The sequence below is a fragment of the Gorilla gorilla genome, chromosome 4 (genome assembly GCF_029281585.2).
Source record: "Gorilla gorilla gorilla isolate KB3781 chromosome 4, NHGRI_mGorGor1-v2.1_pri, whole genome shotgun sequence".
NCBI classification, from domain to species: Eukaryota; Metazoa; Chordata; class Mammalia; order Primates; family Hominidae; genus Gorilla; species Gorilla gorilla.
Window position 1 is genome coordinate 182,333,873 of NC_073228.2, and position 27,928 is coordinate 182,361,800.

Sequence of the window (27,928 nt, forward strand, 5' to 3'; positions counted from 1 at the left end):
CTTGATTCAAAGAAGGTATCTTACCACTGTGCCTTCACATGGCTGAAGGGCAGAACAAGCTCCCTTGGGGCTCTCTGATAAGGGCACTGAGGGCTCCGTCCTTCTGATCTGATCACCTCTTCACACATCCCACTTCATAATACCATCACCTTGGAGGTTAGCATTTGGACATAGGGATTTGGGGGAGATATAAACATTGAGACCTTAGCAATGTCCTTTTCAAGAGTTTGCCACAGGTGTTAGATTTGTGAAAGTTCTTCTGATGTGTTCATTATAAATTTAAAAAATACATATTTAGGGTGGCCGGGCACAGTGGCTCACGCCTGTAATCCCAGCACTTTGGGAGGCCGAGGCAGGCGGATCACCTGAGGTCAGGAGTTCAAGACCAGCCTGGCTAACATGGAGAAACCCTGCCTCTACTAAAAATACAAAATAGCCTGGTGTGGTGGCAGGTGTCTGTAATCCCAGCTACTCGACAGGCTGAGGCAGGAGAATCGCTTGAACCTGGGAGGCGGAGGTTGCAGTGAGCCGAGATCGCACCATTGCACTCCAGCCTGGGCGACACAGAGAGACTCCATCTCAAAATAAAAATAATAATACATACATACATACATTATTTAGTAGCTTTAAACCTGAAATTATTGCCTGTTTTTCTATCTAATACAGTTCAGGGCATATAACTGGTACACCTTCCTAATAAATGACTTCAGAGAAATAAAATCCAAAACCAAGTTAAGACAGTTGAGTAGAAAATTCACAACTACTAGAACAAAAGACCAGATTTTTCTTTTTCTTTTTTAATGAAATCCATGCACAAGTTTGACATCAGGGTAGGAAAAGGACGAACCCCAGAGACTGAGAGGTAGTTCATAATTTATTTTTCTTTTATTTTGGTCCTTTTCTCTAAAAAGGTATAATTTGATCAATTCATTTGTATGCTATTAAAATGCTATAAAAATATTACCAGTTTGGTAGTCTTCTAACGAGAAATCTAAAGCACACCTCCCCACCCACTCACATATGTTTCTGATGATCACGTGACATCTAGCATATACGTCTGTAGGAAAAGGGAAAAAGCAAACCCATTTCACAAATGGCTAAAGTCAATGTCTCCAATTGTAAATTCTTCATCTCAGGTTATTTTTTTAAGTGTCTGACAGGCACAAACACTTTCCTCATATCTATTATATAGTTGACGTTTATCCATGGAATTAAATACCTAATGAGGGATAAATTATTAGTTTTTTTCACATCCATTACATTTATTACATCTCTCTCAATGATGTATTCTTCGATGAGCTTTGGTTTAAGGCTTTCACACGCACAAATCTACTTTCTAGGGGTCCTCTTCGATATGAATTTTATAATGATTAGTAAGGGATGACCTATGGTTGAAAAGTTTCCCACATGTATTACATTCATAGGGTTTCTCTCCAGTATGAATTCTCTGATGTGCAATACGTGATGAGCTTTGTCTGAAAGTTTTTCCACATGTATTACATTTAAAGGGTTTTTCTCCTGTATGAATCCTTCGATGCTGAATAAGAGCTGAACTTTGGCCAAAAGATATCCCACATTCCTCACATCGATATGGTTTCTCTCCAGTATGAATTCTCTGGTGATTACTAAGCGATGAGTTACACCTGAACGTTTTCCCACAGTCGTTACACTTATAGGGTCTTTCTCCAGTATGCATTCTCTGATGTTGAATGAGAGCTGAACTCTGTCTGAAGGCTTTTCCACATACTTTACATTTACATGGTTTTTCTCCAGTATGAATTCGCTCATGAATAATAAGTGTTGAGTGGGAGCTTAAGGCTTTACCACATTCATTACAATTATAAAACTTCTCTCCAGTATGAATGATTCGGTGTCTATTAAGTCGTGAAATAGAAGTAAAGCCTTTCCCACATTCATTGCATCTGTAGGGCTTTTCTCCAGTGTGAATTCTTTCATGTTGAATAAGAGACGCACTCTGGCTGAAGGCTCTCCCACATTCACTACATTTAAAAGGTTTCTCTCCAGTGTGAATTCTCTGATGATAACGAAGGGATGAGCTAGACTTAAAGGTGTTGCCACATTCATTACATAAGTAGGACTTCTTTCTAGAATGAATTCTTTGACATCCAGAAAGGGATGTGCTGCAACTAGATGCCTTCCTACCCGGATTATACTTACAAGGGTTTTCTTCAGCATGAATTTTTTGATGTATAAAAAGTCCTGACCTTCGGCTGAAGGATTTACCACATTCTTTACATCTATAGGATTTCTCCACAGTATGGGTTCTTAGATGTTTATAAAGGGATGTACTGAGAGTAAAGGCTTTCCCACATTCTTTACATATGTAGGGTTTCTCTCCAGTATGCGTTATTTGATGTTGAATAAGAGCTGAACTTTGGCTAAAGGCTTTTGAACATTCTTTACACTTAAATAGTTTCTCTCCACTATGGTTTTTCTCATGTTTACGAAGGGATGAAGTGTTAATGAAGGTTTTTTCACACAGACTACATTTATAGCGTTTATCTGCTGTAATTTTTGGTTGATTAAGTAATTGTGAATTCTGTTTGAGGCTGTTTCCTTGTATTTCACATTTTGGTGGTGTTTTTTCTCTGGGAAGTATCTGTTGCCTAATAAGCACTGACTTTGGGCTGAAGTTTTGGCTCAATTCAGTATTTTTATGGCTTCTTTCTATAGTGGGGATTTTTTTGTGGGTGGCTGAAACTATCTGAAAACTTCCCTTTTTATCCTGCTTTTTCTCTAATCTGCCTTCATATATGTAAGGCTTTTCTAATTTCAAATCCCAAGGTACATTCCTGTTGGATCTTTTCAGTATCAGTCCCCGAAATGAAGAGTCTTGTGTTTGCGTTGACTTTGTGGTTTTATGACTGCTCTTCGATCCTGGAGGGAAAAAAAAATCAAAAATGTTTCATGTGATATCATAGCATCTGACTACTGAGACTAAAAGTGTAGAAGGAATAAATATTGGTGACATTTAAATAACGCCCTGATATCTGTATGAAAAAAATTGCAAGAAGAAAAAATAGGACAGCTAGACAGTATAATAAAATATAATTGACAGCAATTTAAGTACTAGGGTGAAGAATAAAATAAAGCAAACCCATTTAAAGAGGGTGAGAAAGAGTAACCAGAAGAATTGGCTAATGAAGAACAGAAAAAAGGGTTGTAAGGGGATCATGAGTTGAAAGAGGAAGTTTGGGGTTAGGACCCAAAACCCATGATGGAATCCTAATTTTTTTTTGTTTTTTTTTTTCACATTTATCTTCTTTGTGTAATTTTTTTTGAGACAGTCTCACTCTGTCGCCCAGGCTGGAGTGCAGTGGCGCGATCTCGGCTCACTGCAACCGGTCTCCTGGCTTCAAGCAATTCTTGTGCCTCAGCCCCCTGAGTAGCTGGGATTACAGGCACCCACCATCATGCCTGGCTAATTTTTGTATTTTTAGTAGAGACAGGGTTTCACTGTGTTGGCCAGGCTGGTCTTGAACTCCTGACCTCAAGTCATCTAGCCACCTCGGCCTCCCAAAGTGCTTGGATTACACGCATGAGCCACAGTGCTCAGCCTTTATGTAATTATTCTTAATCTGGAAAGTCCCTCCACCCCATGTCAAATTCCCTTATATCCTTCAGATTCAGTTCAAAAATGGACTCTCTCAATCCTTTGACTCTGAGCAGCCACAGTCCATTCTCCTTACTATAGCACTTACCAGAGTATTAAACATATGTATTACTGACCTTTATAATATATGCACACATATATAGTATATTATAGTTCTATATCTATGTCTGTATGTATCTCACTTTCCTTTTCTGACGTAACTGTTCTTCACAAGCAGATCAGAATGCCCTATTTTCCTACAGATCCTCTTGACAGCACTCCAATTATATACAAAAGTTGTATGTTTTGTTAATCTGCCTTAATTACTTATACATTCCTAACTGGAACAATGTCAAATATTCTTATTTCATATATATACAAATATGCACATGTGTTATACATACATACACATACACATTTCAGACCCTTGTAGAAGTTGCCTCCTAGGCCAGTACATGGGTGATTAGAGAGGTTTCAGGGCCAGTTCAAACAGGAGGGCCCTGTTATTGAATTAATCGACAAGAGGTGCCACAAGACAGGCCTAGAGCCAAGAGGTGCAAGATAGGAAGGCAGCCTACTCATGCATCAAGCAAGAGAGGCTACATGGGATGGCTGAAAAGAGTCAAAGATCAACAATAAGACAGGCATGGATATATAAGATAAAGCATGGTTAACATGGAAAAGTAAAGAACAGAATTGAAGAAATATTAAAATTGGATAAGAACACAATTCAATAGATAGTAAATTCTCTCAGGGGAATGGTTATGCACATAGTCTTAGCATCTTCTCCTGGGGTAGAGGTAACTGTTTAAAGGGACCACTTGTGTCTCACTGTATTTGCGATTCCTGTATGACAGTCACTTTCACACGTCTACAAATTACTTCTGCTTAATAAACACAATACATCTTGCTTTTCCCTTATTAGTGTTCACTTACTAGTTCCCTTCATGGATAACTCTTCTTCCATTCCTTCTTTAAATAATGGTATTCCCTAGGGTTTTGGGTTTTTTTTTTCACTCCACACACCCTCCCTGACTAACTTCACATGCCCTATATCTTTATACTATTTACTGTAAGGGAAAGCAGTTTCTTAACTTTATGCTTAACACCTTCCTAGTCCCTTCTCCATTTCAGTCTTGCTAAATTAAATGATCAAATTTTAATACATTATTTAGGCCAAATATATGGAGGGGGCACTGGCAAAAATGAAGTGCTTTTTCCCTGTGAATATCGGTCGTTGTTTCTAGGCTTAATATATGTGCTGGGAAGAAGGCAGCAGCAAGATTCTGCAACTTGGATTCTAGCTTGTAAGGCAATGACCCAGAACCTGCCTTAGGCCTAGTGTAAAGAAAGGTCCCTCATCTTTGCTACAGCCCTGAGCACGGGGATCAGGTACTTAAGTGGTATTTTGTTTGCCATGCATTACTATCTCTACCATAATCTCCTAACTAGTCTTGCCCTCTGCCAATTCAGTCTCCACACTGCAGCCAGAATAATCTCTGTGGTTTTTTTTTTTTTTTTTTTTTTTGAGATGGAGTCTCACTGTGTCACCCAGGCTAGAGTGCAGTGGCGCGACCTCGGCTCACTGCAACCTCCTCCTCCCAGGTTCAAGTGATTCTCCTGCCTCAGCCTCCTAAGTAGCTGGGATTACAGGTGTGCACCACCACACCTGGCTAATTTTTGTATTTTTAGTAGAGACAGGGTTTCCCCATGTTGGTCAGGCTGGTCTCGAACTCCTGACCTCATGTTCCGCCCACCTCAGCCTCCCCAAAGTGCTGGGATTACAGGTGTGAGCCATCATGCCCAGCCAATCTTTCTAAGATCAATATTTTACTATGTGGCAAACTTCCTTAAGGTCCTCCAATAGATTTTCAATGATTCACATCTGAAGTCTCTTAAGAGTCTTGAAGACTCTTAGGAGTCCTTAACATGGTGAATAGAGTACTATCTGATCTGACCTTTATCCACCTGTCCTCACCCCCCTCCCCTGGCTTCTTGCCAGGTATGCTGAACTACATGCAGCTTCAGGAGCATTCCATGACTTGACTTGTTAATCTTTACATATGCTGGCAGCATCCTTTCCATTCACAAGTACTCATTAAGTGCCTACTATGGGCCAGGTAATGTTCTGGGGAATGCAGATAATGTATTCAATAAGACAGGGTTCCAGCCTTTAAGGAGCTTATACTTTGGAGTGTGCGCATGTGCTGGGGAAGGAGGGGATGAAGGGACAAATAGCAAGTACATAATAAAAGTCACGTGGATATCTGAAGAAAGTGCTCAAGAGCTCCCTGGGCAAAGGAACCAACACACACAAAAGTGAGGCTGACTTAGGAACAGCAGAGAGACTGGCCAGAGTAAAGCGAGAAGAGGGAAAATGGTGAAATGATCAAGTAAGCGTGGAATGGGGCCGGGCGTGGTGGCTCACAGCTGCAATCCCAGCACTTTGGGAGGCCGAGGTGGGTGCATCACCTGAGATCAGGAATTCAAGGCCAGCCTGGCCAACACGGTGAAACCTGTTCTCTACTAAAAATACAAAAATCAGCCGGGTGTGGTGGCACACGCCCATAATCCCAGGTACTCGGGAGGCTGAGGCAGAGAATTGCTTGAACCCAGGAGGCAGAGGCTGCAGTGAGCCCAGATCACATGGCTGCACACCAGCCTGGGAGACAGAGTGAGACTCCATCTCAAAAAAAAAAAAAAAAAATAAGTAAACAAAAAATAAAAAAACAAAAGAGTGGAGCAGGAGGTGGGGGACAAATCCTCTAAGGCCCAGGTCATCCTAAGGACTGGAATTTAAGCCTACGGGAAGCCACTGGGGAATTACATGTTCATTTGAGTTGGCTGCTGCGTGGACCGACTATGCTGGGGCACCAGTGGAAGCAGGGAGGGGAGAGGCTACTGGAGAAGCTACTGCAGCTCTTCAGGTGAGAAAGGGCTGGAGGTACAGATGACTACGCCAGACTGTACAGTGAAGGAAGAGCTAGCGGGACCAAGAATAACAAGACTCAGGACTCCCAGGAAGCTGAGAGGGAAACAGGAAAGTTAGGGATCATGCCTAGGTTTCTAGCCAGAATTCTGAGAGCTGCCACCAACCACCAAGAAGGGAAAGACCAGGAAAGGGGCAAGGCTAGAAGGTGAAGACCAGGAAAGGGGCAAGGCTAGAAGGGGAAGACCAGGAAAGGCGCAAGGCTGAGGGGGCATTCAGTTTCTGGTATGTTTGTGATGGCTGAGATGCCTTAATAGAGTTGCAGGAAGATATTGAAATACTAGATTATATTTATTATTCTGGAGATCTGGGGGAGGTCAGAGCTACAGACAGGCATTTGGGGGTCAGCAGCATGTGGGTTTGATTTAAAGCTGAAGAACTGAAAGGAATCACTTAGACACTGAAATATTAAGAGGTTAAGGAGAATAATATCAGGAGAGTACAGTGTTCCAGAAGCTAAGGGAAGAACTACTTCAGGGAGGAGTGAATAACTGTGGCAAATAATTTGAGAACTAAAAACTTAATCCTGATTGTGGCAAGACGGAGGCTGTTTGGGATTTAATAACAGAGCTATCAGTGGAATTATAAGGAAGAAAGCCCAGCTGGAGTGCATGGAGGAAACAATGGGAGGTGAGAAAATAGAAACATCAAGAGCAGAAACCCTTTTCAACAGTTTCTAAAGGAGAGTAAGCAAATGGGACATGGGGAGCTTTTATTTTTTAATGGATATGATTACGACTCGAAAGTCCATTATCAATTCTGGAAAACTCATCCCAACTCTTAAGTGCCAATATTTTAGTCCTGAAATCATGTTTTTCACTGAAGCAGACATGAGTTTTGGATTGTGGATATCCTGACTCTTCCTTATGATCTGTTTAGAACTTTCTAGAGGCCTACAAATAGGTCTCCTCAGATGCAGTTCAACCTTTGCTTCCTCCTAGAATCAAGCCCAGTCCTCAGCTACCTGTTAAACAAGGTGAAGACCTAGGTCAGAAGTTGAGAAGCCAGAATGATCTTGCTGATGGCCACTGCCCTGACCAATTCCTGTTATCAGGTCTAGACTCTTCCACCTGGACTCTCACTACACCTGGAGAATGTTTCTTCAACCCTCTCTCCCTGGATGATTTCATTTACTCCCATACCTCTTATGTGTACGACTATCCTGAAAAATACTTTACAGAGGTCTTTCCAACTGCCGGCTAGAATTTCCACTTGTGTATCTTTCTTTTTAAATTCAGCCTGTCCAAATCTGAACCCAGAGCATTCCTTTTCAAACCTTTTTAATATGTTTTCCAGTTCAAAATGACACCATGATCTCTTCAGTTACTTTACCGTAAATTCTTAGTTGTATCTTAGAATTTTCTCTTCCCTAGGCAGTCATCAAAATCTTCATTTTTTTGTTTTTTGAGAGACAGGGTCTTGCTCTGTTGCCCAGGCTGAAATGCAGTGGTGCCATCATAGCTCACTGCAGCCTCAAACTCCAGGGCTCAAGCGATTCTCCCACCTCAGCCTCCTGAGCAGCAGGAATTACAGGTGCACACTGCCAAGCTTGGCTAATATTTTTATCTTGTGTAGAGACAGGGTTTCATTGTGTTGCCCAGGCTGCACATTCTCTTAAATCTCATCACTAAAATGTCTCTAACAAGCCGTCGTGAATATGTCTAAGTTCAGGATCTCCTCACTGTAGAGTGACTTGCTCCTGATCTTAAGTTATTCCTTTGACCTGTTTCTTGCCTTTCCAGTATTATTTCCCACTGGATTTACCCCTCTTAATACACAGAATTGCTCATGTTATTTCAAAAAGCATTGGTCACGCCTTACTTTATTAATTTATCAAATATTTAAAAAGTACCTACTATGTATTAGGCTCTATCCTAGGCATCGGTGATCCACAGTTCCCTACGGAGCCAGTAATTAAAAGGAACAGTTGATTTCTTCAGGGAGTTTATAGTCAGACATTAGAAATGAAGACTCAATAGGTAATCACAATACAATGTGACAATTTCTACAACAGAAACATAAGCTAGAAATGGATGTGAACACGAGCTTAGAATCATATCCAACTGTCCTTAGATAGTGAGGGTGCAGGTAGAAAAGGGGTGCAGCAGGACGTTGCTGGAGTGTTTTGTAAGAACTGACATATAAGATAGGATGTGAAAGGAATCGCCATAGGCTAGATGAAGGGGTAGCACAAGGGCTGAAGGCAGCACCCAAGTCTTTGAATGCAAGTCAGTTTTCCAGACTTATTTGCTGAAGTATCCACCCCCACCTTATCCTATAGCTAGTCAGAGTAAAAGCTCCACCTATAAAAATGTCACTTGCATTTGCAGTCTCACAAGGTTTTCTAGAGTCAGAGAACTCAAGGAGCAATCTGCTGGGAACTGCACATAAACCATGATGGGGGTAGTACTGCCTATTTGTAAACATCCTCCATCATCTTTGTGCTGGTGGAAAAGAGAAAAGCTGTTTTAGAAATGTTGTTGTGGTAACTCTTATTTTTAAAGCTTTTAACATAGAAATTTTCAGCATATGTAAAAGTAGTGTGAATTGTACAGTGAATCTCCAGCCAGTTTCAATAACCAGCAACACTATTCTATTGACAACCTTGTTATGGGCTGAACTGCATCATTCATAAGAGAGACGTAGAAGTCCTAACTTCCAGGACCTCAGAACGTGACCTTACTTTAAAATATGGTCTTTGCACGTTCAATCAAATTAAGATGAAGTCATTGGGGTGAGCCCTAATCCAACGTGACTGCTGTCCCCGTAAACTGGGGAAATTTGGACACAGGCATCCAGAAGGAAAGATGATGTGAAGACACCGGGCGAACACAGTGTGAAGACGGAGGCACAGATAGGACTGATGCAGCTGCAGGCCACGGAGATCTCCAAGTTGGCCATCGCTACAAGCTAGCAAAAGGCAAGGAAGAATTCTACGCAGAGTCTCAGAGGGAGTGGGGCCCTGCGAATATCTTGATTTTGACCTTCAGAAGTGTGAGACAGTAAATCTCTACTGTTTTAAGCCACGAAGCTTGTGGTCCTTCAGTATGGAGCCCTAGCAAACTAACACAAACCCTTTCATCTCGTCCACTAGGTTATGCTAGAGCACATCCCAGACAGCAAAATCATTTCATCTGTAAAAACATCAAAACCGCTCTTAGCACATCCATCAAAATTAACACTACTGCTTGCAGTTACTTTTGCCCCTAGAATACCTACCACTAATAAGTCAAACTGCTGCAATGTAAAGGCAATTCAAATAATTCTTTTTGTGGCTAAGCCAGCAACCTGGAACACAATTAGGGTTGTTTCATTCTGCTTTCAATATGTAGGGGGTACTTTCTCATTTTTGTTTAATTTTGTCTTATAATTTTATAAACCATTTTTATAGTTCTGAAGTCAAAATTTTGAGACCTCAAAAAGTTATAGATTCTACCCCTGTTTCATCCTTTTTCTTCCTTCACCTTAGAGATAACCATTTTTATTGATCTCCTTTTTTCTTTTTCTTTTATCTTTCTAAAAAAATAATTGCACTGCTTAATGACTGGGGTATGTTCTGAGATACGCATTGTTGGCGATGTGCAGTCATCAGAGTGTGTTACACAAATCTAGATGGTATAGGCTACTACAGACCTAGGCTATACCCCTACACAGCATGTTACCTAGCTGAATACTGTAGGCTGCTGTAACACAATTGTAAGTATTTGTGCATCTCAACATATTAAAACATAGAAAAGGGACAGGAAAAATGCAGTATTATCACCTAAGGGAGCATCATCATATATGTAGGCTATCACTGACTGAAACATTATGCGGTCCATGACAGTGTAAGTAAATACACACACACTTTTCTTGGTATTCCCACCCACCTTTCTTAGATAACAGTACTAACTGTGCTGTTCTGTACTTATTCTCACATTCTGGAGATCACACCATAGTGGAAGTTACAGAGGTCTTCCTCATTCCACTTTACAGCTCTGTGGATGTACCACAGTTTATCATCCTTGGAGTGCCTTAGCTTTAGTTCTAGGCCCCCAATTCTTCTCACTCTGCATCTTTCCACAGGCAACTTCAATTGTAGACTCATCCTCTAAGCAAGATATCTCCCATACTCGACTCCCCCTTACAGACGACCTACTCAAAATAGCAGCTCAGATGCCTCAAAGTCAACACACCTAAAACCACACCCACGATTCTTCCCTCCGACCTGGTCAACCCCTTGTCTCTGTAAATGGCACCACCTCTGAATCAAAACCTTAAGAGTTATCCTTAATAATTCTCCCTCCCTCAGCCCCCTCATCTAATCAATTACCAAGACCTGTTTATTCTGCCATCTAAATCTGCCTCACATTTGTCTACTTTTCCCCATCTACTGCTACCATTCCATCATGAGCCTTGCCTCCAATGTCACCTGCCTCTCCTGATTTTCCTTACAGTACGCTTTTACCTGTCTTCCCTATGGGTTCATTTCTCTCTGCCTGGCTTCCTGAAATGCTGGAGTTCCTCAAGATTCAGTCTTAGGCTCTTTCTTACTCTTACTGTAATGTGAACACTCTCCCTAGGCCAACTCACCCTCTCCCATTATTTCAATCACCCTATATTGATCAGGTTCTCCCAAATTTACATTTCAAGCTCAGTCTATATTTTGAGGTACTGTACTCCGAAATCAACACTACTTGTCATCACCATTGGGATAACTAGGTCAACCAAAAACAACTCAATTCATCTAAAACCAAATTTACATCATCTCCAAATCTGATCTCCTTCTAGTGTTCCTATCTCACTGAATGACATCACCAACCGTCACAGAACAAACCAGAAACCAAGCAAGCATCCCTGACAACCCCATCTCCCTTTTGTTTGCTTTTATTTTCCTTGTTACCCCATCTCCTCTATCTTCCATGTCTAACAGTCCTGCTGGCTGTATCTCCTGGACATCTCTGGGACTGGTTCACTTCTTTCTGTCTCCAACACCACCAACCTAGTCCAAGTCACTCGTGCATTCATTATACAACTGGACGTCTACCCTGGCCAGGGACTGTTTTAGGTTCTTGGAAAACAGGAGTGAATGAATGAGGCAATCCCTCCTACAGCAGCTTACAATGCAGAGGCAGAGACAGATCACAAAGAAACAGGTCTATTACACAGCGCTAAGCACGAGGAGGGAAAATAAAGCACGCTGAGGAGATAGCGTGGGGGCTGCAGGGCTGCGTGTCAGATGATCTGTGCCTGTGTGAGCCGAAGCCTGTGCAGCACAAGGAAGTGAGTGAGCCACATGGACGCATGACCGCCACGAAGAACGGTCCCAGACAGAAAAAAGCAGGGCAGAGGCCCTGACAAACCGCAGGGCGGCCAAGGGTGATCAGAGGCCTCGAATGAAGGGAAGAGTGGAAGGAGCTGAGAGTGAAGAGGTAGCCAGGGCCAGACCACGTAGTGTATTTCTCCCAAAGGAGAGTTAAAAAGATAAACAAGTGTGGTTCCCATATCAAAAAATCTCAACTTTCTTCAGGGAGGAGAAAGCTCTCCCCAGCACAGGGGCTGTGGGGACCAAGGCTGCCTGCCCTGCAGCTCCTTGCTGGGCCCATGGCATAAGGGGCCATCACTGAGCCCTCTGGACCGACAAGCCCTGCACTGTGGCCGTCAGGTTCTCCACATGGGCTGGCGGCTGCAGAAAGCAGCCTGGGCCTGCCCTGGGCTACTTATGGCTCCTCAGAACCTGTGCCTGGCTCTCAAGCACCAACCAAACCCTGTGACAGGGCCTGTGGCTCTCTCTCGGGTGCTCCACCTTCTCCTCGCTGGCTTTGCTTCTCTGGACCTTCATGAACGCCTTTCTTTAGGCCAGAGCAGTTCTTCAGTCCTTTGATCCCAGGCCCTTCCACAGGGAAGCCTTTGCTGACGCCACCTGCCTGCTCTGCACTCTCACAGCACCGAGTGTCTTTCCCATGTGGTCCTCACTGGAACGTGTCCTTCTGTGCCTTGTGTGCAATGAGTGTGTTCACCTTGTCCCCCACTAGATCGTGCACTCCAGAAGCACGAGACCTGCGTCCCTTTCTGCCCAATGCTATACAAAGCTGTGGGCGAGGGTTCAACCTCGATCTCCCAGAGCCAGAGCCCCCCCAGTTCAACCACTCTCAGTCCCCCACTGCCACGATGGCCCCTCCCCGTTTCTCTCCTCTGATTACTTCTCGGGCTCTGTCAGATTCCTCCTGCTTAAGCACCTCGCAAATGCTGTTTCCTGAAATTCGGGCCTCCACTCGGCCCCCTCACCTGGCCAGCTCCAAGCTTCTAATGCCCGTCATGCTGATGGGCTCCCTGAGCTCCCTTGAGTCTCGGCCCTGTCACTTACACACCTGCCCACCAGGGTTCCCCACCTGACTACTTCACTCACATCTCAAGTGAAATCCATCCCACACCCAACTGCTCCTGTACCCTGATCACGTGGGCGCCGCCTCCTCCCTCACGAACTCACGGCAAGTGCCTTCATCCAGGCCCTTCCACCTCCTGCCTCCCTCCATGACTGCAATCACTCTGCAAGGCTTCCCGCCATTTTTTTTTTTTTAAGACAGAGTCTCACTCTGTCGCCAAGGCTGGAGTGAAGTGGCGCAATATCGGCTCACTGCAACCTCCGCCTCCCGGGTTCAAGTGTTTCTCCTGCCTCGGCCTCTGGAGTAGCTGGGATTACAGGCCTGCCCCACCACGCTTGGCTAATTTTTGTATTTTTAGTAAAGACAGGGTTTTGCCATGTTGGCCAGGCTGGTCTCAAACTCCTGACCTCAGGTGATCCGCCCGCCTCGGCCTCTGAAAGTGCTAGGATGACAGGCGTGAGCCACCGTGCCCAGCGTTCTGCCTCACTTTCAAACACGATGCTTCCAAAGTGACCATTCTTGTGAATTCAAATCACATAAGAACGTCACAAATATATTCTCTTTGTGAAACATTAAAATACTACATGTAAGTAATGCCCCCTTCCATGGACCCATTCTCAATCCCATTCCAAGTGTAACTAATGTCACCAGCTAAGATGTGTCCTCCTAACCTTTCTCTCTGCTTACGTGCACATTACACATACACATAATTTTCATTAGACATAAATGGTGGCATCCCAACAATGCTCTGTAACTTTTTGGGAGCTCTGTCCACGTCCCTGGACTCTTGTTTTCAGGGTGGTGATATTCACCAGAGTAAGGACACGCCACAGGTCCCTTAGCTGTTCTTACACGGATGGAGACTCAGCTGTTTCTGATTCACACCAACTTTTTTAAGATACCAAGGACCATATGATTCCTGCCCAAATCCTTCCATTATTTCCAGTGCTCCATGGGACAGTTTCCACCTCTTAGAACCGTGCCCAAGCACTTACCACATGGCCCTTCCCTAGCTTTCTAGGCTATTTCCTTCCTCACCTCCTCCTTTCCCAAATACACCCTGAGCTTCAGCCAGAGTGATTATTTGGAATTCCTTAAATAGACTATGTTTGCTGAATGAATACATGAAAATACAGCCCTATTCTAAAACAACAGGAAAGAGTAAGAAAGAGATTCTGAGAGATTCATGGGGAAGTGAATCCTGCCTAAGAGCCTGGGCTTCTGCTTCCCCATCACTTCTTGAGGCCTGAGAATTCTCAAGGGAGTTTCCCAAACAACGTTCCTACCTCCTCTCATTAACCAGACCATTGTCTGCGGCCATTCCCGAGCACCTCGGGCCACCCACTTACCTAGAGAGGAGACACCAGAACCCTCTTTCTCCACCTCCCAGGGATCTTCTCCTTGCTGCAACAGGGAGATCACTTGTGGTTTGGTAAATGGGAGCCCTGCACATAAACAAAAAACCACAACCAAACAAATCAGACTTGGTTTTGTATTGATACAGTTATCCCAAATTTAAACACAGAACTCACAGGATGGTACAAAGAGCTTCTGTGTAGGGCTTCAGTTGTGCCCCTGGGAGGTAAGGGGGTAAGGCGGTAGGGTGAAGAAAAGACAAGTGACTTGTAGGACATGACTCTGGGACAATTAATTATAGGTTAGGAAAATATGATCAACATGCAGTATTGGTAATAGGATACCACTAGCTTTCTATAGAAGAGGAAATGTTAAGATATACAGACTGATTAGAATTTCTAAGTAGCTTATCTGTGAAAAGGATTATGTACCAGGTAGCTTGTCTAAAACGAGAAAACACTATCTGACTCCGCTTTTTTTTTCTGAGGAGGAGTCTCGCTCTATTGCCAGGCTGGAGTGCAGTGGCGCAATCTTGGCTCACTGCAACCTCCGCCTCCCGGGTTCAAGTGATTCTCCTGCCTCAGTCTCCCAAGTAGCGGGGACTACAGGAACATGCCACCACGCCTAAGTTTTGTATCTTCAGTAGAGACAGGGTTTCACCATGTTGGCCAGGATGATCTTGATCTCCTGACCTTGTGATCTGCCCGCCTCAGCCACCCAAAGTGCTGGGATTACAGGTGTGAGCCACCACGCCCGGCCTATGTGACTCCCTTTTAAGGATGGCAGTGATCAGCAAACTACGGGTCATGGGCCAAATTCAGATCACTGCCTGTTTATGTATGGCCCTGTGCAAAGAATGGTGGGAAAAAAAAGAGAAATATGTTACGGAGACCATTACACAGCCCACAAAGCCTAAAATCTTTACTACGTGGCTTTTTTTTTTTTTTTGAGACAGAGTCTCGCTTTGTCGCCCAGGCTGGAGTGCAGTGGCGGGAACTTGGCTCACTGCAAGCTCCTCGCCATTCTCCTGCCTCAGCCTCCAAAGTAGCGGGGACTACAGGCGCCCGGCATCACACCCAGCTAATTTTTTTTGTGTTTTTTAGTAGAGACAGGCTTTCACCACGTTAGCCAGAATGGTCTCTATCTCTTGACCTCATGATCTGCCCGCCTTGGCCTCCCAAAGTGCTGGGATTACAGGTGTGAGCCACCATGCCCAGCCTACATGGCTTTTTATAGTACAAGTTTGCTAATCCCTGGAAAAGACAAGTGGGAAAGGCAGGTGGTAGGCCTAGAGGCTGAATGAAGCCCCCTGTTGGGAGACAAGCAAACTACAGAATCGTTGGGAAATGATGCCTGAATCATGGACAAACTTGGAGTGTGCGATTACATAGAGAGAGAGGAATGATTATCAATACCACCTCTTCCATTCCCAGACACAGGGCAATTTCATGCCTATAAGGGGGAATATGTTTTTAATGTTTATTTATAAAGATCTGATTTGTACAATCCTCACACACTCAGCTCAAATTTTTCAGTGACCAACCGCTTTTATTCAGGGAAGGAGGTGCTGAGATATCCCGATTTTTGAATTCTGTTTCTAGAGGGGAAATTTCCTTACCCAGTGAGAGCAGGTTCCTATAGTTCTCCAGCATCACATCCCGGTACAAGTTTCTCTGAGAAGGAGCCAGCTTTCTCCACTCATCCCGGGTAAACAGCACAGCCACGTCCTCGAATGTCAGTGACACCTGTAAGGACAAGTCGTTCCAGCTCACCCAGGACCACCCTCACAGAGTGGAGGGGGCGGCAGTGGGGAAGACACGCTACCCGTGAAACACTTCTCATACTATTTAAGCTTCTGAAGGTTCCAGATCATTCGTTTAATGAATAATTGGCCAGTAACAAATATATACTGAGCAGCACACAGTGAGATTCAGGCCTTGTGCAGCCACTGTAAGAGATGGGTAGAGGAATTACGGCCATTAGTGGGAGTGTTAATTAGAAAACTCTTTCTGATGGCGATTTGATAATACATATTAGAACCCTCAAAGTATACTCTTTAAAGTACCAATTACTCTATTTGTACGATAACGAACAGTACACAAAAGTACACACAAACATATTCATGGTGTTTTTAAGAGCAAAAAACCAGGAACAATCTAAATACTTAATGATGGAGGTTAGGTTAAGCAACTGAAGGTACTCTCTACGTGCTTACTCAAGCTTAAGCATAGTAATGACGAAAAGTAAAATAGCTATAATTTATTGAAGGCTTTCTATGGGCCAAGTATTGCTCTTAGAGCTTTATGTTAATTTGCAGTGTATAATCTTTATTTAACATTCACAACAATCCTATCAAGACGATACCATTATTGTTGCCACTTTACACAAGAGAAAACAAAGTCACAGACAAGATAAGAAATTTGTCCAGGTCACAAAGACACAGTCACTGACCAGCTGTGTGACTTGTACACATTTTTTTTTTTTTCTTTGAGACGGAGTTTGGCTCTTGTTGCCTAGGCTGGAGTGCAATGGCATGATCTCGGCTTACTGTAACCTCCACCTTCCGGGTTCCAATGATTCTCTCACCTTGGTCTCCTGAGTAGATGCGATTACAGGTGCTCGACACCATGCCCGGCTAATTTTTGTATTTTTAGTAGAGACAGGGTTCCACCATGCTGGTCTCAAACTCCTAACCTCAGGTGATCTGCCGGCCTCGACCTCCCAAAGTGCTGGGATTACAGGTGTGAGCCACTGCCGCCGGCTGACTTCTACAAATTTTGTATCCTCTCTATGACTTTGTTTTTTCTTGTGTAATTCAAATCCAGCAGATGTCTCACTGAGCCTGCATTCTTAACTACTCTGTAAAACTGCCTTTTAATGCCTGCTCCTTAGGGTTAAGAAATAAATGTGATAATCTACACAATGAAGATGGATAGCGATGATGGCTGCACAGCAATGTGAAAGTACCTAAAATGTCACTGAATTATACACTTAAAAAGTTAAAACGGTAAATTTTATGTTATATATATTTTGCCACAATAAAAAAAGGTTAAAATGGTAACATACATGGTAACATGCATACACACACACACACACACACACACACACACACAAATAAATGTGTACAGAAAATGATTTATTCGGGCTGGGTGCAGTGGTGCACGTCTGTAATCCCAGCACTTTGGGAGGCTGAGGCGGGTGGATCACCTGAGGTCAGGAGTTTGAGACCAGCCTGGCCAACGTGGTGAAACCCCATCTCTAATAAAAGCATAAAAAAAAAACTTAGCCGGGCGTGATGGCGGGCGCCTGTAATCCCAGCTACTCGGGAGGCTGAGGTAGGAGAATTGCTTCAACCCGGGAGGCAGAGGCTGCAGCGAGCCGAGATCCCGCCACTGCCTGGGCGACAAAGCGAGACTCAAAAAAAAAAAAAAAAAAAAGAGAACCACTAGACACGGATGGGGAGGGTGGGTGATCCTCCCTACAGAATCCACCACTCATGAGGGCGGACCAGCTCCTCCAAGAGAAAAGGACTTGGGCTCCATCCTGGCTGAAGATGGTCCCGGGTGAAGAACTCCATCCAGTTAGTGGGGAAAATCCATCCACTGGGATCTGGGAGGGCAATGAGCTCACCTGGGGCCTCGCTTCCCGCTGCCCAGCAGCCATGTCCTCTTTCTGGCTCTCCCGGGAGGACGGCGCAGTCTCCAGAAGGCAGATCTGAGAAGAAAAAGGGAGCCAGGAAGAACCGCTTCTGCTTTCCAGCCCTGGAATCCGCAGCTCTAAAACCCCGACTCCCGCTGAGAAGGACCCCGCGCGCCCTCACAGGGATTCGGGAGGAGCCAGGAGCCCGCGGACCAGAGCAGCGCTGGCCCAGGCCTCACAGGCTTGGGGTTTACAAAGGGGACGCTGGACTCGCAGTGGCAGCAGCGACCCGCTGAGCCCACCAGGGTCAGGGCTCGCCCCACGCCGCTGAGTTCCTCGGCGCCAGCTGGCACTGCCAGCACCCACTGCACCGCTCAGGAAACTGAGGCAGCGCCGGGGCACCTGCCCCGTTCACGCCCCTGCGAGGCGGGCCGGGACTCCCACCACGACGGCCCCGGGACGACTTCCCTCCGCCTCAGGACTTTCCCAGCCGGTTCCTCTCTCTCCCGCCAACAAATCATCTCCTGACTCCACGGAAAACGGCTTTTTTTTTTTTTTTTTTGTGAGGCGGAGTCTCGCTCTGTTGGCCAGACTGTAGTGCAGTAGCGCAGTGGCGTGATCTCGGCTCACTGCAAGCTCTGCCTCCCGGGTTCAAGCCATTCTCCCGCCTCAGCCTCCCGAGTAGCTGGGACTACAGGCGCCCGGCTCATTTTTGTATTTTTAGTAGAGACGAGGTTTCACCGTGTTGCCCAGGCTGGTCTCGAACTCCTGATCTCAGGTGATCTGCCCGCCTTGGCATCCCAAAAATCTAGGATTACAGGCGTGAGCCACCACGCCCGACCCCATGTATCCCATTTCTAACACGATGCTTCTTTTTTTTTTTTTTTTTTTTTTGAGACGGAGTCTCGCTCTGTCGCTCAGGCTGGAGTGCAGGGCTTGATCTCGGCTCACTGCAAGCTCCCCCTCCTGGGTTCACGCCATTCTCCTGCCTCGGCCTCACAAGTAGCTGGGACTACAGGCACCCGCCACCACGCCCAGCTAATTTTTTTTTGTATTTTTAGTACAGACGGAGTTTCACCGTGTTAGTCAGGATGGTCTCGATCTCCTGACCTCGTGATCCACCCGCCTCGGCCTCCCAAAGTGCTGGCATTACAGGCGTGAGCCACCGCGCCCGGCCAAACAGCAGCTTTGAAGAGGAAAGCGCTGGGTGTCCCGAGGCGGGAGGGGCGGCCGTCCTGAGGACGGACTCGGAAACCGGGCCCGGCTGCGTCCGCCCTGCCCTCGGGGTCCCGGTGCCCCGAGTCCGCGAGGCCCACATGGAGTGGGCAGGGCGGGCCCGGGAGGAAACACCAGGCCCGGCGTCCACGGCGAGCCGGACGCGGGTGCACCAGCAACGGCGAGGGAGCGCCCCGCGGGGGGGCGAGAGTCCAGATCCCGGCGCGGGGGCCGGTGACAAACGCAGGGGTGCCCACCAGCGCCCACAAAGGCTTTCGGAGCCTCGGCAGCCGCAGGCAGTCCCCGTGCCGGGCGCCGCCTCCTACCGGCTTGGCCTGCCTCCGACGCTCACCTCCCTAAGCTCGAGCGTCCCGGGCCGCGCCTCCCCAGCCGCGAGGCTCCGAAACCGCCGGCCGGGCTGCGGCCTCACGACCCGGCTCCGCCCCGACTGCGTCTGGGCGACCTCAGGCCCGGCGCCGCTCACCCCGCGGCGCGCCGGGGACCAGGAGGGGCGGGGCAGCCGCTGAGGCCGCTGGGAAATGGAGTCCACGGGAGGACACCGGCATTCGGGGAAGTGTAGTTCCATGCGTTGGAGGCGGGGTCCTGGCTGAGCTGTTACGCGCCCACATGCCACAAGAGGGCCCCTGTGAGCTGGAGGGCCCCAGGTTCCTAGTTATAGGGAAGATAAGGGGAGGTTCGCTGAGGGCAGTAACTTGCAACTCTGTGTCTGTGTGAATTTCGGGAGGGAGGGCGTGGGCGGCAGGAAAACGGCCCAGAACAGACCTAGTTCCCCTCAGTTATTCACCAGAGGGGCACTGAGCACCTGCTGTGTGCCAAGCACGGTTGCAAGTGGTTTCAAATGTATCAATCAATGAAACAAACGTCATTGCCCTGGAGAACATTTTTTGGGGGGTAGAGAGCAGACAATAAGCCATACACATAATTATATAACATTTTCGGGGATAAATGTGAGGTGAAACAGGGTATGTGGAGGGGTTTCGTCGCTGAGAATGGACGAGGACTCCCAGGAAGTGCCTGAAGCAAAGGGGAGGGAGGTGCCAGCTACTGTGAAGCCAACGGATGTATGTATGTGTATGTGTGTGTGTATATATATATATATATATATTTTTTTTTTTTTAACTAAATCTTCTCAGTTACAAAAAGAACACCGGCTCCATTTAGAAAGTTTGGCGCTTCCCTACTTAAGAATATGCCTTGAACATTTGAATTTGTCAATAAATATTCTCCCTCAGTGGCATTTTTGATAGCTTCATTGCATTCCATTGCATTTATTTTTTTAAAAAAAACGTTTAATTGGCTGGGGGAGGTGGCTCATGTCTGTAATCCCAGCACTTTGGGAGGCCGAGGCGGGTTGATCACGAGGTCAGTTCAACACCAGCCTGGCAGAGATGGTGAAACCCCCATCTCTACTAAAAATACAAAAATTAGCTGGGCGTGGTAGCGGGCGCCTGTAGTCCCAGCAACTCAGGAGGCTGAGGCAGAGAATTGCTTGAACCGGGAGGCGGAGGTTACAGTAAGCCAAGATTGCGCCACTGCACTCCAGCCTGGGCGACAGAGCGAGACTCCATCTCAAAAAAAAAAAAAAAAAAAAAGTAGTTGCCTCTGAGGAGGGTACTGGGAGCTGGAATAATACTTGCACTTGCTATTTAACACCTTGATATAGCTTTCAACATTTTGCTTTACCATATGCATGTATGACATGAATGTTTTTAAGAGAGAAAACAATTTCCAGGCTTGCAAAATTGGCTGTATCATTAGCAATACTTCCAGCACCAACATACAGAAACCTTTGCTAACAGTGGCTTGCATCATGACATTTATTATGTTTAAAAAGCGATCTAGAGGTAGGCAGAAGGAACTGACCGCAGTTGGTTTGGTGGCTTGATGACATCAGCGAGGGCTCAGTGTCTTTCCGTCTGTCTGCTCTGCCACCCAAAGTTCTGGCTATGGTCTCCACTCAAGAGCCCAGCATAGCTGCTGCTCCAGGAACCAGTTTTCTCATAGCCACATCCAATATCAGGAAGGAAATTACAGAAACAAAAAGGACTAACTTCCACATGATGATCACCTTTTATTTTCTTTTCCAGAAGCCACCATCCCTTTTCCTCCTCCAACCCATTCAGCTCCTTTCCATCCTTCTCTTGCATTTCATTGGCCAGAATTAGGTCACTTCCTCACCTCTGAACCAATCACAGGGAATTTAGTTCACCTGAACTGAAGCAGATCCATCATATCTCATCATCTGGAGCTGAGCGCATTGCTCACTGAACAAAATTGGTGTTCTTGACAAAGAAGAGGAGGGCACTGACTGTTAGGCAGGCAGTAACAGGGTGTACCAGGCAGACTGACTGACCGATGAACTAACCAGCTACCATCCCTTATGAGGAGACAACTGCCAGCCTGTCTGTCAGAATCACAAAGCCTGGAATCTCTCACGACGAAAGGCTATCCAATCCTGAGGCCTTGGTCCTATGTTAATTTAGTGTGAATTAATCTTTTGAGATAAGACCATTAGTCATGTGTTGGCATCTGCAAATTAACACTGGCTTTGGCTTCTGGGGAGAAACTCTTGAGGAAGAAAAAATCACATCACTGCATTTTTCAAAGGTTCAACATCAAAAATTTATCAAGTGTAAAAACCCAGTCTGTTTGATACTGTTAAAATGATTAATATTACAAATAGCTGCTAGAAACAAGGCACATCTGACAACCTGAAGGACTGGAAGGAGAGGCAAACATTTTCCTTTCTGAATTAGGAAAAGCTAGTTTCATTATTTGCATTTTCCCTCATATCATTTTATGTCTCTGGCACATTTCCTAAATCAAAGACTTTCCTGGGGATTCTATTTATCAGAGAGGTATTGGCTTGCTTTTCAGCAGCCCTATCATAGTTGATTTACTAATATATCCTATAGACTTTCTGCACAGTTTATACAGCTAAGGCCCATAGTGCCTCGTCATTCCCACCTATTTTAAGTGAAAGGCTTAATGCATAGATGGCATCTGACATATGAGTGCTGCTCACTAGTTCGCTGTCAGAGCAGGTCTGAATAATTAGCACCGGCAGCTCTTCTGTGCAGATATTAATATCTTATATCATAAATGTCAAGCATAGCACAAAGATGCAACCGGAAAACCTCCGAAGGCAAGGGAGCCCATAAATCATGAAGGTTTCACTCTATTTTTCTTCCATTTTACTATCAGAAAATAAACCCAGGTGGTGAGATTTAAAATCCTGCCCACCTCCTATTTATTACTTAGCACGGGGCCTTTCCTGAAGCTGGACCCTGAAGGAAGGGCTGAGGGGGAGGAGACATCTCAGCTGGGGAGGGATAATGATGGGGTGAGGGGTAAGTGGAAAACAAAACCTCACAACAGCACTCCCAGACAGTTCTGTGCCCTTTACCCATGTCACCATGTTGCATGCATTTGGGACTTAGAGGCCGATACAGGCTATTGGAGGGGCTGCTTATAAAAAATCATAACCTCCTGCCCTACTCAGTGAAGAAAATAATCTCTTTTATGGTTGCAAGTGTAAGAATGAATGTTGTAATGTAATGTTCATAAATTTTAATGAACTTGCTGAGGACGCCAGGCCCTAAATAAACACCCCATTCAAACTAGGCCCTAGCTCTGCAGCCAGCAAGGCCACATGCAACCTCACCCCCAACAACAGGTATCACTCGTTGTTTTTTTTTTTTTTTTGAGACTCTGTCACCAGGGCTGGAGTGCAGTGGCACGATCTCGGCTCATTGCAACCTCTGCCTCCTGGGTTCAAGCGATTCTCCTGCCTCAGCCTCCCGAGTAGCTGAGACTACAGGCACCCGCTATTACGCCCAGCTAATTTTTTGTATTTTTAGTAGAGACAGGGTTTCACCGTGTTGGCCGGGCTGCTCTTGAACTCCTGACCTTGTGATTCATCCACCTTGGCCTCCCAAAGTGCAGTGGCATAAGCCACCGCGCCTGGCCATCTAACTGCAATTTAATTTAATTTAGAGATGAGGAAGTTTGTACTTCTGAAAAAAACAAAAGCAAAAATCTATTCTATCCTAAGAACTTTGGCACTTTGGCTATTAGAAGGTTCCCACTATATTGAGCTGAGGTCAGTTTCTCTGAAACTCCTTTTGATTCATCCTACTTGCCCTTCTAGGGACCCATGGGGGAAATTCTACCTTTTTTTTGTTTTTTTGAGACACGATCTCACTCTGTCTCCCAGGCTGGAGTGCAGTGGTGCAATTAGGGCTCACTGCAGCCTCAACCTCCTAGGTTCACTCAATCCTCCGAACTCAGGCTCCTAAGGAACTGAGACTACAAGTGGGTGCCACCACACCTGGCTAATTTTTTTAAATTTTGGGTTTGAGGGTACATGTGAAGGTTTGTTACATAGATAAACATGTGCCACAGGGGTCTGTTGTACATATTATTACATCACCTAGTTATTAAGCTCAGTACCCAATAGTTATCTTTTCTGCTCCTCTCCCTCCTCCCACCCTTATCCCTCCAATAGGCCTCAGTGTCTGTCGTTTCCTTCTTTGTGTGCATAAGTTCTTATAATGTAGCTCCCGCTTATAAGTGAGAACATGCAGTATTTGATTTTCTTTTCCTGCATTAGTTTGCTAAGGATGGTAGCCTCCAGCTCCATCCATGTTCCCACAAAAGACATGATCTCATTCTTTTTTATGGCTGCGTAATATTCCATGGTATATATGTATCACATTTTCTTTGTTCAGTCTGTCATTGACAGGCCTTTAGGTTGATTCCATGTCTTTGCTATGGTGAAACTGCTGCAGTGAACATTTGCATGCATGCGTCTTTATGCTAAAATGTGTTATATTCCTCTGGGTATATGCCCGGAGGATTTGCTGGGTCAAATGGTAGTTCTGCTTTTAGCTCTTTGAGGAATCGCCATACTGCTTTCCACAATGGTTGAACTAATTTACACTCCCACTAACAGTGTATAAGGGTTCCCTTTTCTCCACAACCTTGCCAGTGCCAGCATCTGTTGTTTTTGTTTTGTTTTTTAACTTTTTATTAATAGCCACTCTGACTATTGTGAGATGGTATCTCATTATGGTTTTGATTTGCGTTACTCTAATGATCAGTGATACTGAGCTTTTTTTAATATGCTTTTTGGCCACATGCATGTCATCTTTTGAGAAGTGTCTCTTCATGTCCTTTGCCCAGTTTTTAATGAGGCTGTTTTCCTCTTGTACATTTAAGTTCCTTATAATATATGATGTTAGACCTTTGTCAGATGCATAGTTTGCAAATATTTTCTCCCATTCTGTAGGTTGTCTGTGCACTCTGATAATAGTTTCTTTTGCTGTGCAGAAGCTTAGTTTAAGCAGGTCCCATTTGGCAATTTTTGCTCTTGTCATGATTGCCTTTAGTGTTTTTGTCTTGAAATCTTTGCCTGTTTCTAGGTCCAGGATGGTATTGCCTAGGTTGTCTTCCGGGTTTTTATAGTTTTGGGTTCTACATTTAAGTCTAATCCTTCTTGAGTTGATTTTTGCATGTGCTGTAAGGAAGGGGTTCAGTTTCAATCTTTTGCATATGGAAAGCCAGTTATCCCTGCACCATTTATAAAACACGAAATCGTTTCCCATTGCTTGTTTTTGTCAGCTTTGTCAAAAATCAGATGGTTGTAGATGTGTGGCCTTATTTCTGGGCTATTCTGTTCCATTGGTCTATGTGCCTGTTTTTGTACCAGTACCGTGCTGTTTTGGTTACTGTAGCCTTGCAGTATAGTTTGAAGTTAGGTAATGTGGTGCCTCCAGCTTTGTTCTTTTGGCTTAGGATTGTCTTGGCTATTCGGGCTCTTTTTTGGTTCCATATAAATTTTAAAATAATTTTTTTTCTAGTTCTGTGATGAATATTTTGGTAGTTTGATAGGAATAGCATTTAATCTGTAAATTGCTTTGGGCAGTATGGCCATTTTATTGACACTGATTCTTCCTATCTGTGAGCATGGGATGTTTTTTTCGTTTGCTTGTGCCTTCTCTGAGTTTTTTGAGGAGTGTTTTGTAATTCTCATTGTAGAGATCTTTGATCTCCCTGGTTGGGTGTATTCCTAGGTATTTTATGTGGGGCAATTGTGAATGGGATTTTGATTTCTGATTTCTCTCAGTTTGGTTGTTGTTGGTGTATAGGAATGCTTGTGATTTTTGTACATTGATTTTGTATCCTGTAACTTTGCTGAAGTTGCTTATCAGCTGAAGGAGCTTTTGGATCAAGACTATGGGGTTTTCTAGATATAGAATCATGCCATCTGCAAACAGAGTGACTTCCTCTCTTCCTATTTGAATACACTTTATTTCTTTCTCTTGCCTGATTGTTCCGGCTAGGATTTTCAATACTATGTTGAATAGGATTAGGGAGAGAGGGCATCCTTGTCTTGTGCCAGTTTTCAAGGGGAATGCTTCCAGCTTTTGCCCATTCATTACAATGTTGGCTGTAGGTTTGTCATAGATGGTTCTTATTATTTTAAGGTATGTTCCTTCAATACCTAGTTTATTGAGAGTTTTTAACATGAAGAGATGTTGAATTTTATCAAAAGACTTTTTTTTTTTTTTGGAGACGGAGTTTCACTCTTGTTGCCCAGGCTGGAGTGCAATGGCATGATCTCGGCTCACCACAACCTACGCCTCCTGGGTTCAAGTGATTCTCCTGCCTCAGCCTCCCGAGTAGCTGGCATTACAGCCATGCACCACCACATCCGGCTGATTTTTTTGTATTTTTAGTAGAGACGGGGTTTCTCCATGTTGGTCAGGCGAGCCTCGAAAAAGTCTTTTTTATATCTGTTGAGATAATCATATGGTATTTGTATTTAGTTCTGTTTATGTGATGAATCACATTAATTAATTTTCATATGTTGAGCCATCCCAAGGATGAAGCCTACTTGATCATGGTGGATTAGCTTTTTGATGTGCTGCTGGAGTTTGTTTGCCAGTATTTTAGTATATGTGCTGCCAAAGTGAGCACGTTTGCCAGTATTTTGTTGAGGATTTTTGCATCAATGTTCATCAGGGATATTGGTCTGAAGTTTTCTTTTTTTGTTGTGTCTATGCCAGGTTTTGGTATCAAGATGATGCTGACCTCATAGAATGAGTTGGGTAGAAGTCTCTTCTCCTCAGTTTTTTGGAATAGTTTCTATAGGAATGGTATCAGCTCTTCTTTGTACATCTGGTAGAATTCAGCTGTGAATCCATCAGGTCCTGGGGCTGTTGTTGTTGGTGGTGGTAAGCTATTTATTACTGATTCAATTTTGGAGCTTGTAACTGGTCTGTTCAGGGAATCAATTTCTTTCTGGCTCAGTCTTAGGAGGGTTAATTTCCGCATCTATCTTCTTTTTCTTCTTGAATTCCTTTGTGTAGTTGAAAAATGCTGCCTTAAACCTCCTGCACAGCAAGCTGACCAACCCTAGGCTCTTTCAGCATTCGTCATGTGACAAAATTTCAGTCCCTCCTCTCAAGAAAGCACTGACTGCCTGGCCCTCTTAAAGTAAATTCACCCAAACAACAAGTAAAATACAATAGCAACAACAACAAGAATAATCCTTATTAATTTTTCAGCACTTACTGTGTGCCAGGTACTCTGCTAGGCACTTTATTTTTTATCATCTTATTTCTTCCTTACAAAAACACTATGCAGTAGCTGTTTCTATACTCCCAATTTACAGATGAAGAAACTAAAACTCAAAAACATAAGGTGCTGCCCTTACATGGTCCATATGAGGCACAGTCAGGATTGACTAGGGCTGAAGTTCTTAGCTCCTGCTCTGTCACCTGGAGCCAGAACTATCACTTCCCTACTTTTACGAATATGGTGGAGGACTCAAGTTTACTCTTGTTGTTGGCTCTCAGGGTTTTTTTTTCCTTTCCCAAATCTGTATCTTCAGCCCACACCTCTCCCTTGGGGTCTAGATTCTTATATCCAACTGCCTGCTGTACACCAACCACTTGGACAACTCCTGGTTGCCTCAAACTCAACATGTTCAAACCTGAATACATCACCTGCTCTCCCAAATATGCTCCTCTCCTGCTGTTCCCCAAAATCAGAAAATGGCTTCACAATCCACTCAGTTGTCTCAAGAGCAAATGCTGAGTCACCCTTGAATCCTTCTGTTGCCTCCACATTCAAACCATCACCATATCCTTGATTTCTCTACTGTATATTTTTCAGGTGTGTCCACTTCTTTCCATCTGCACTCTCACTAGTGAAGGCCACCAGTGTCTCTCATCTGAATGCCTGCAATGCCTCCTCACAGGTCACCAGGCATCTAATTTTGCTCCTGTCCTGCCCTTCCCTCGTCTAGAGTAAAGCCAATGGGAACCTTCCAAAATGAAAATCTGATTAAATCACTTCTTTGCTTAAAACTTCTTTATGGTTTCCCAGCCCATGAAAATAGTATCCAATGTCTTTAAGTGCATTGCAAAACTCTTCCAGGCCTCCCTCTCCAGTCCTCCCTGTCCTCCCTCTCCAGTTTCATCACTCATTATACACCCCATAACCTTTATGCCAGAGTTGTCATGAATCTTCTCCCATTCCTTCAATGTTTTATGTCATTTTGCCTCCAGGTCTTTACACATGCTGTTCCTTCTTTAGAAATATTCTTTCCTCTCCCCATTGTCTGGTAGATTAACTCCTCTTTATCCTTCAGATGTCAGCCTTAATGTCACTCTCTCAAGGTGAACGTCCCTGAATTCTCATGCATTACGTACGATACCATTT

General features: G+C 44.7%; 1 protein-coding gene across 7 annotated transcripts in view; it reads right to left on the reverse strand.

Annotated features, from left to right (window-relative positions):
- Positions 1-781: 781 nt before the first annotated feature.
- The window catches only part of ZNF354A (zinc finger protein 354A), a 60,892-nt gene continuing 33,745 nt past the window's right edge, over positions 782-27,928 (reverse strand). For 2 of the 7 annotated variants that reach the window (XM_063707028.1, XM_063707030.1), the window contains exons 3-6: positions 17,954-18,037; positions 15,942-16,068; positions 14,317-14,412; positions 782-2,898 (exon numbers count right to left, since the gene is read on the reverse strand). In XM_063707028.1, the coding sequence (XP_063563098.1) occupies positions 1,337-2,898; positions 14,317-14,412; positions 15,942-16,068; positions 17,954-18,037 (1,869 nt within the window). In that variant the 3' untranslated portion in view covers positions 782-1,336. The other 5 variants (XM_004043123.5, XM_019028587.4, XM_019028586.4 and 2 more) reach the window with 5 other exon arrangements.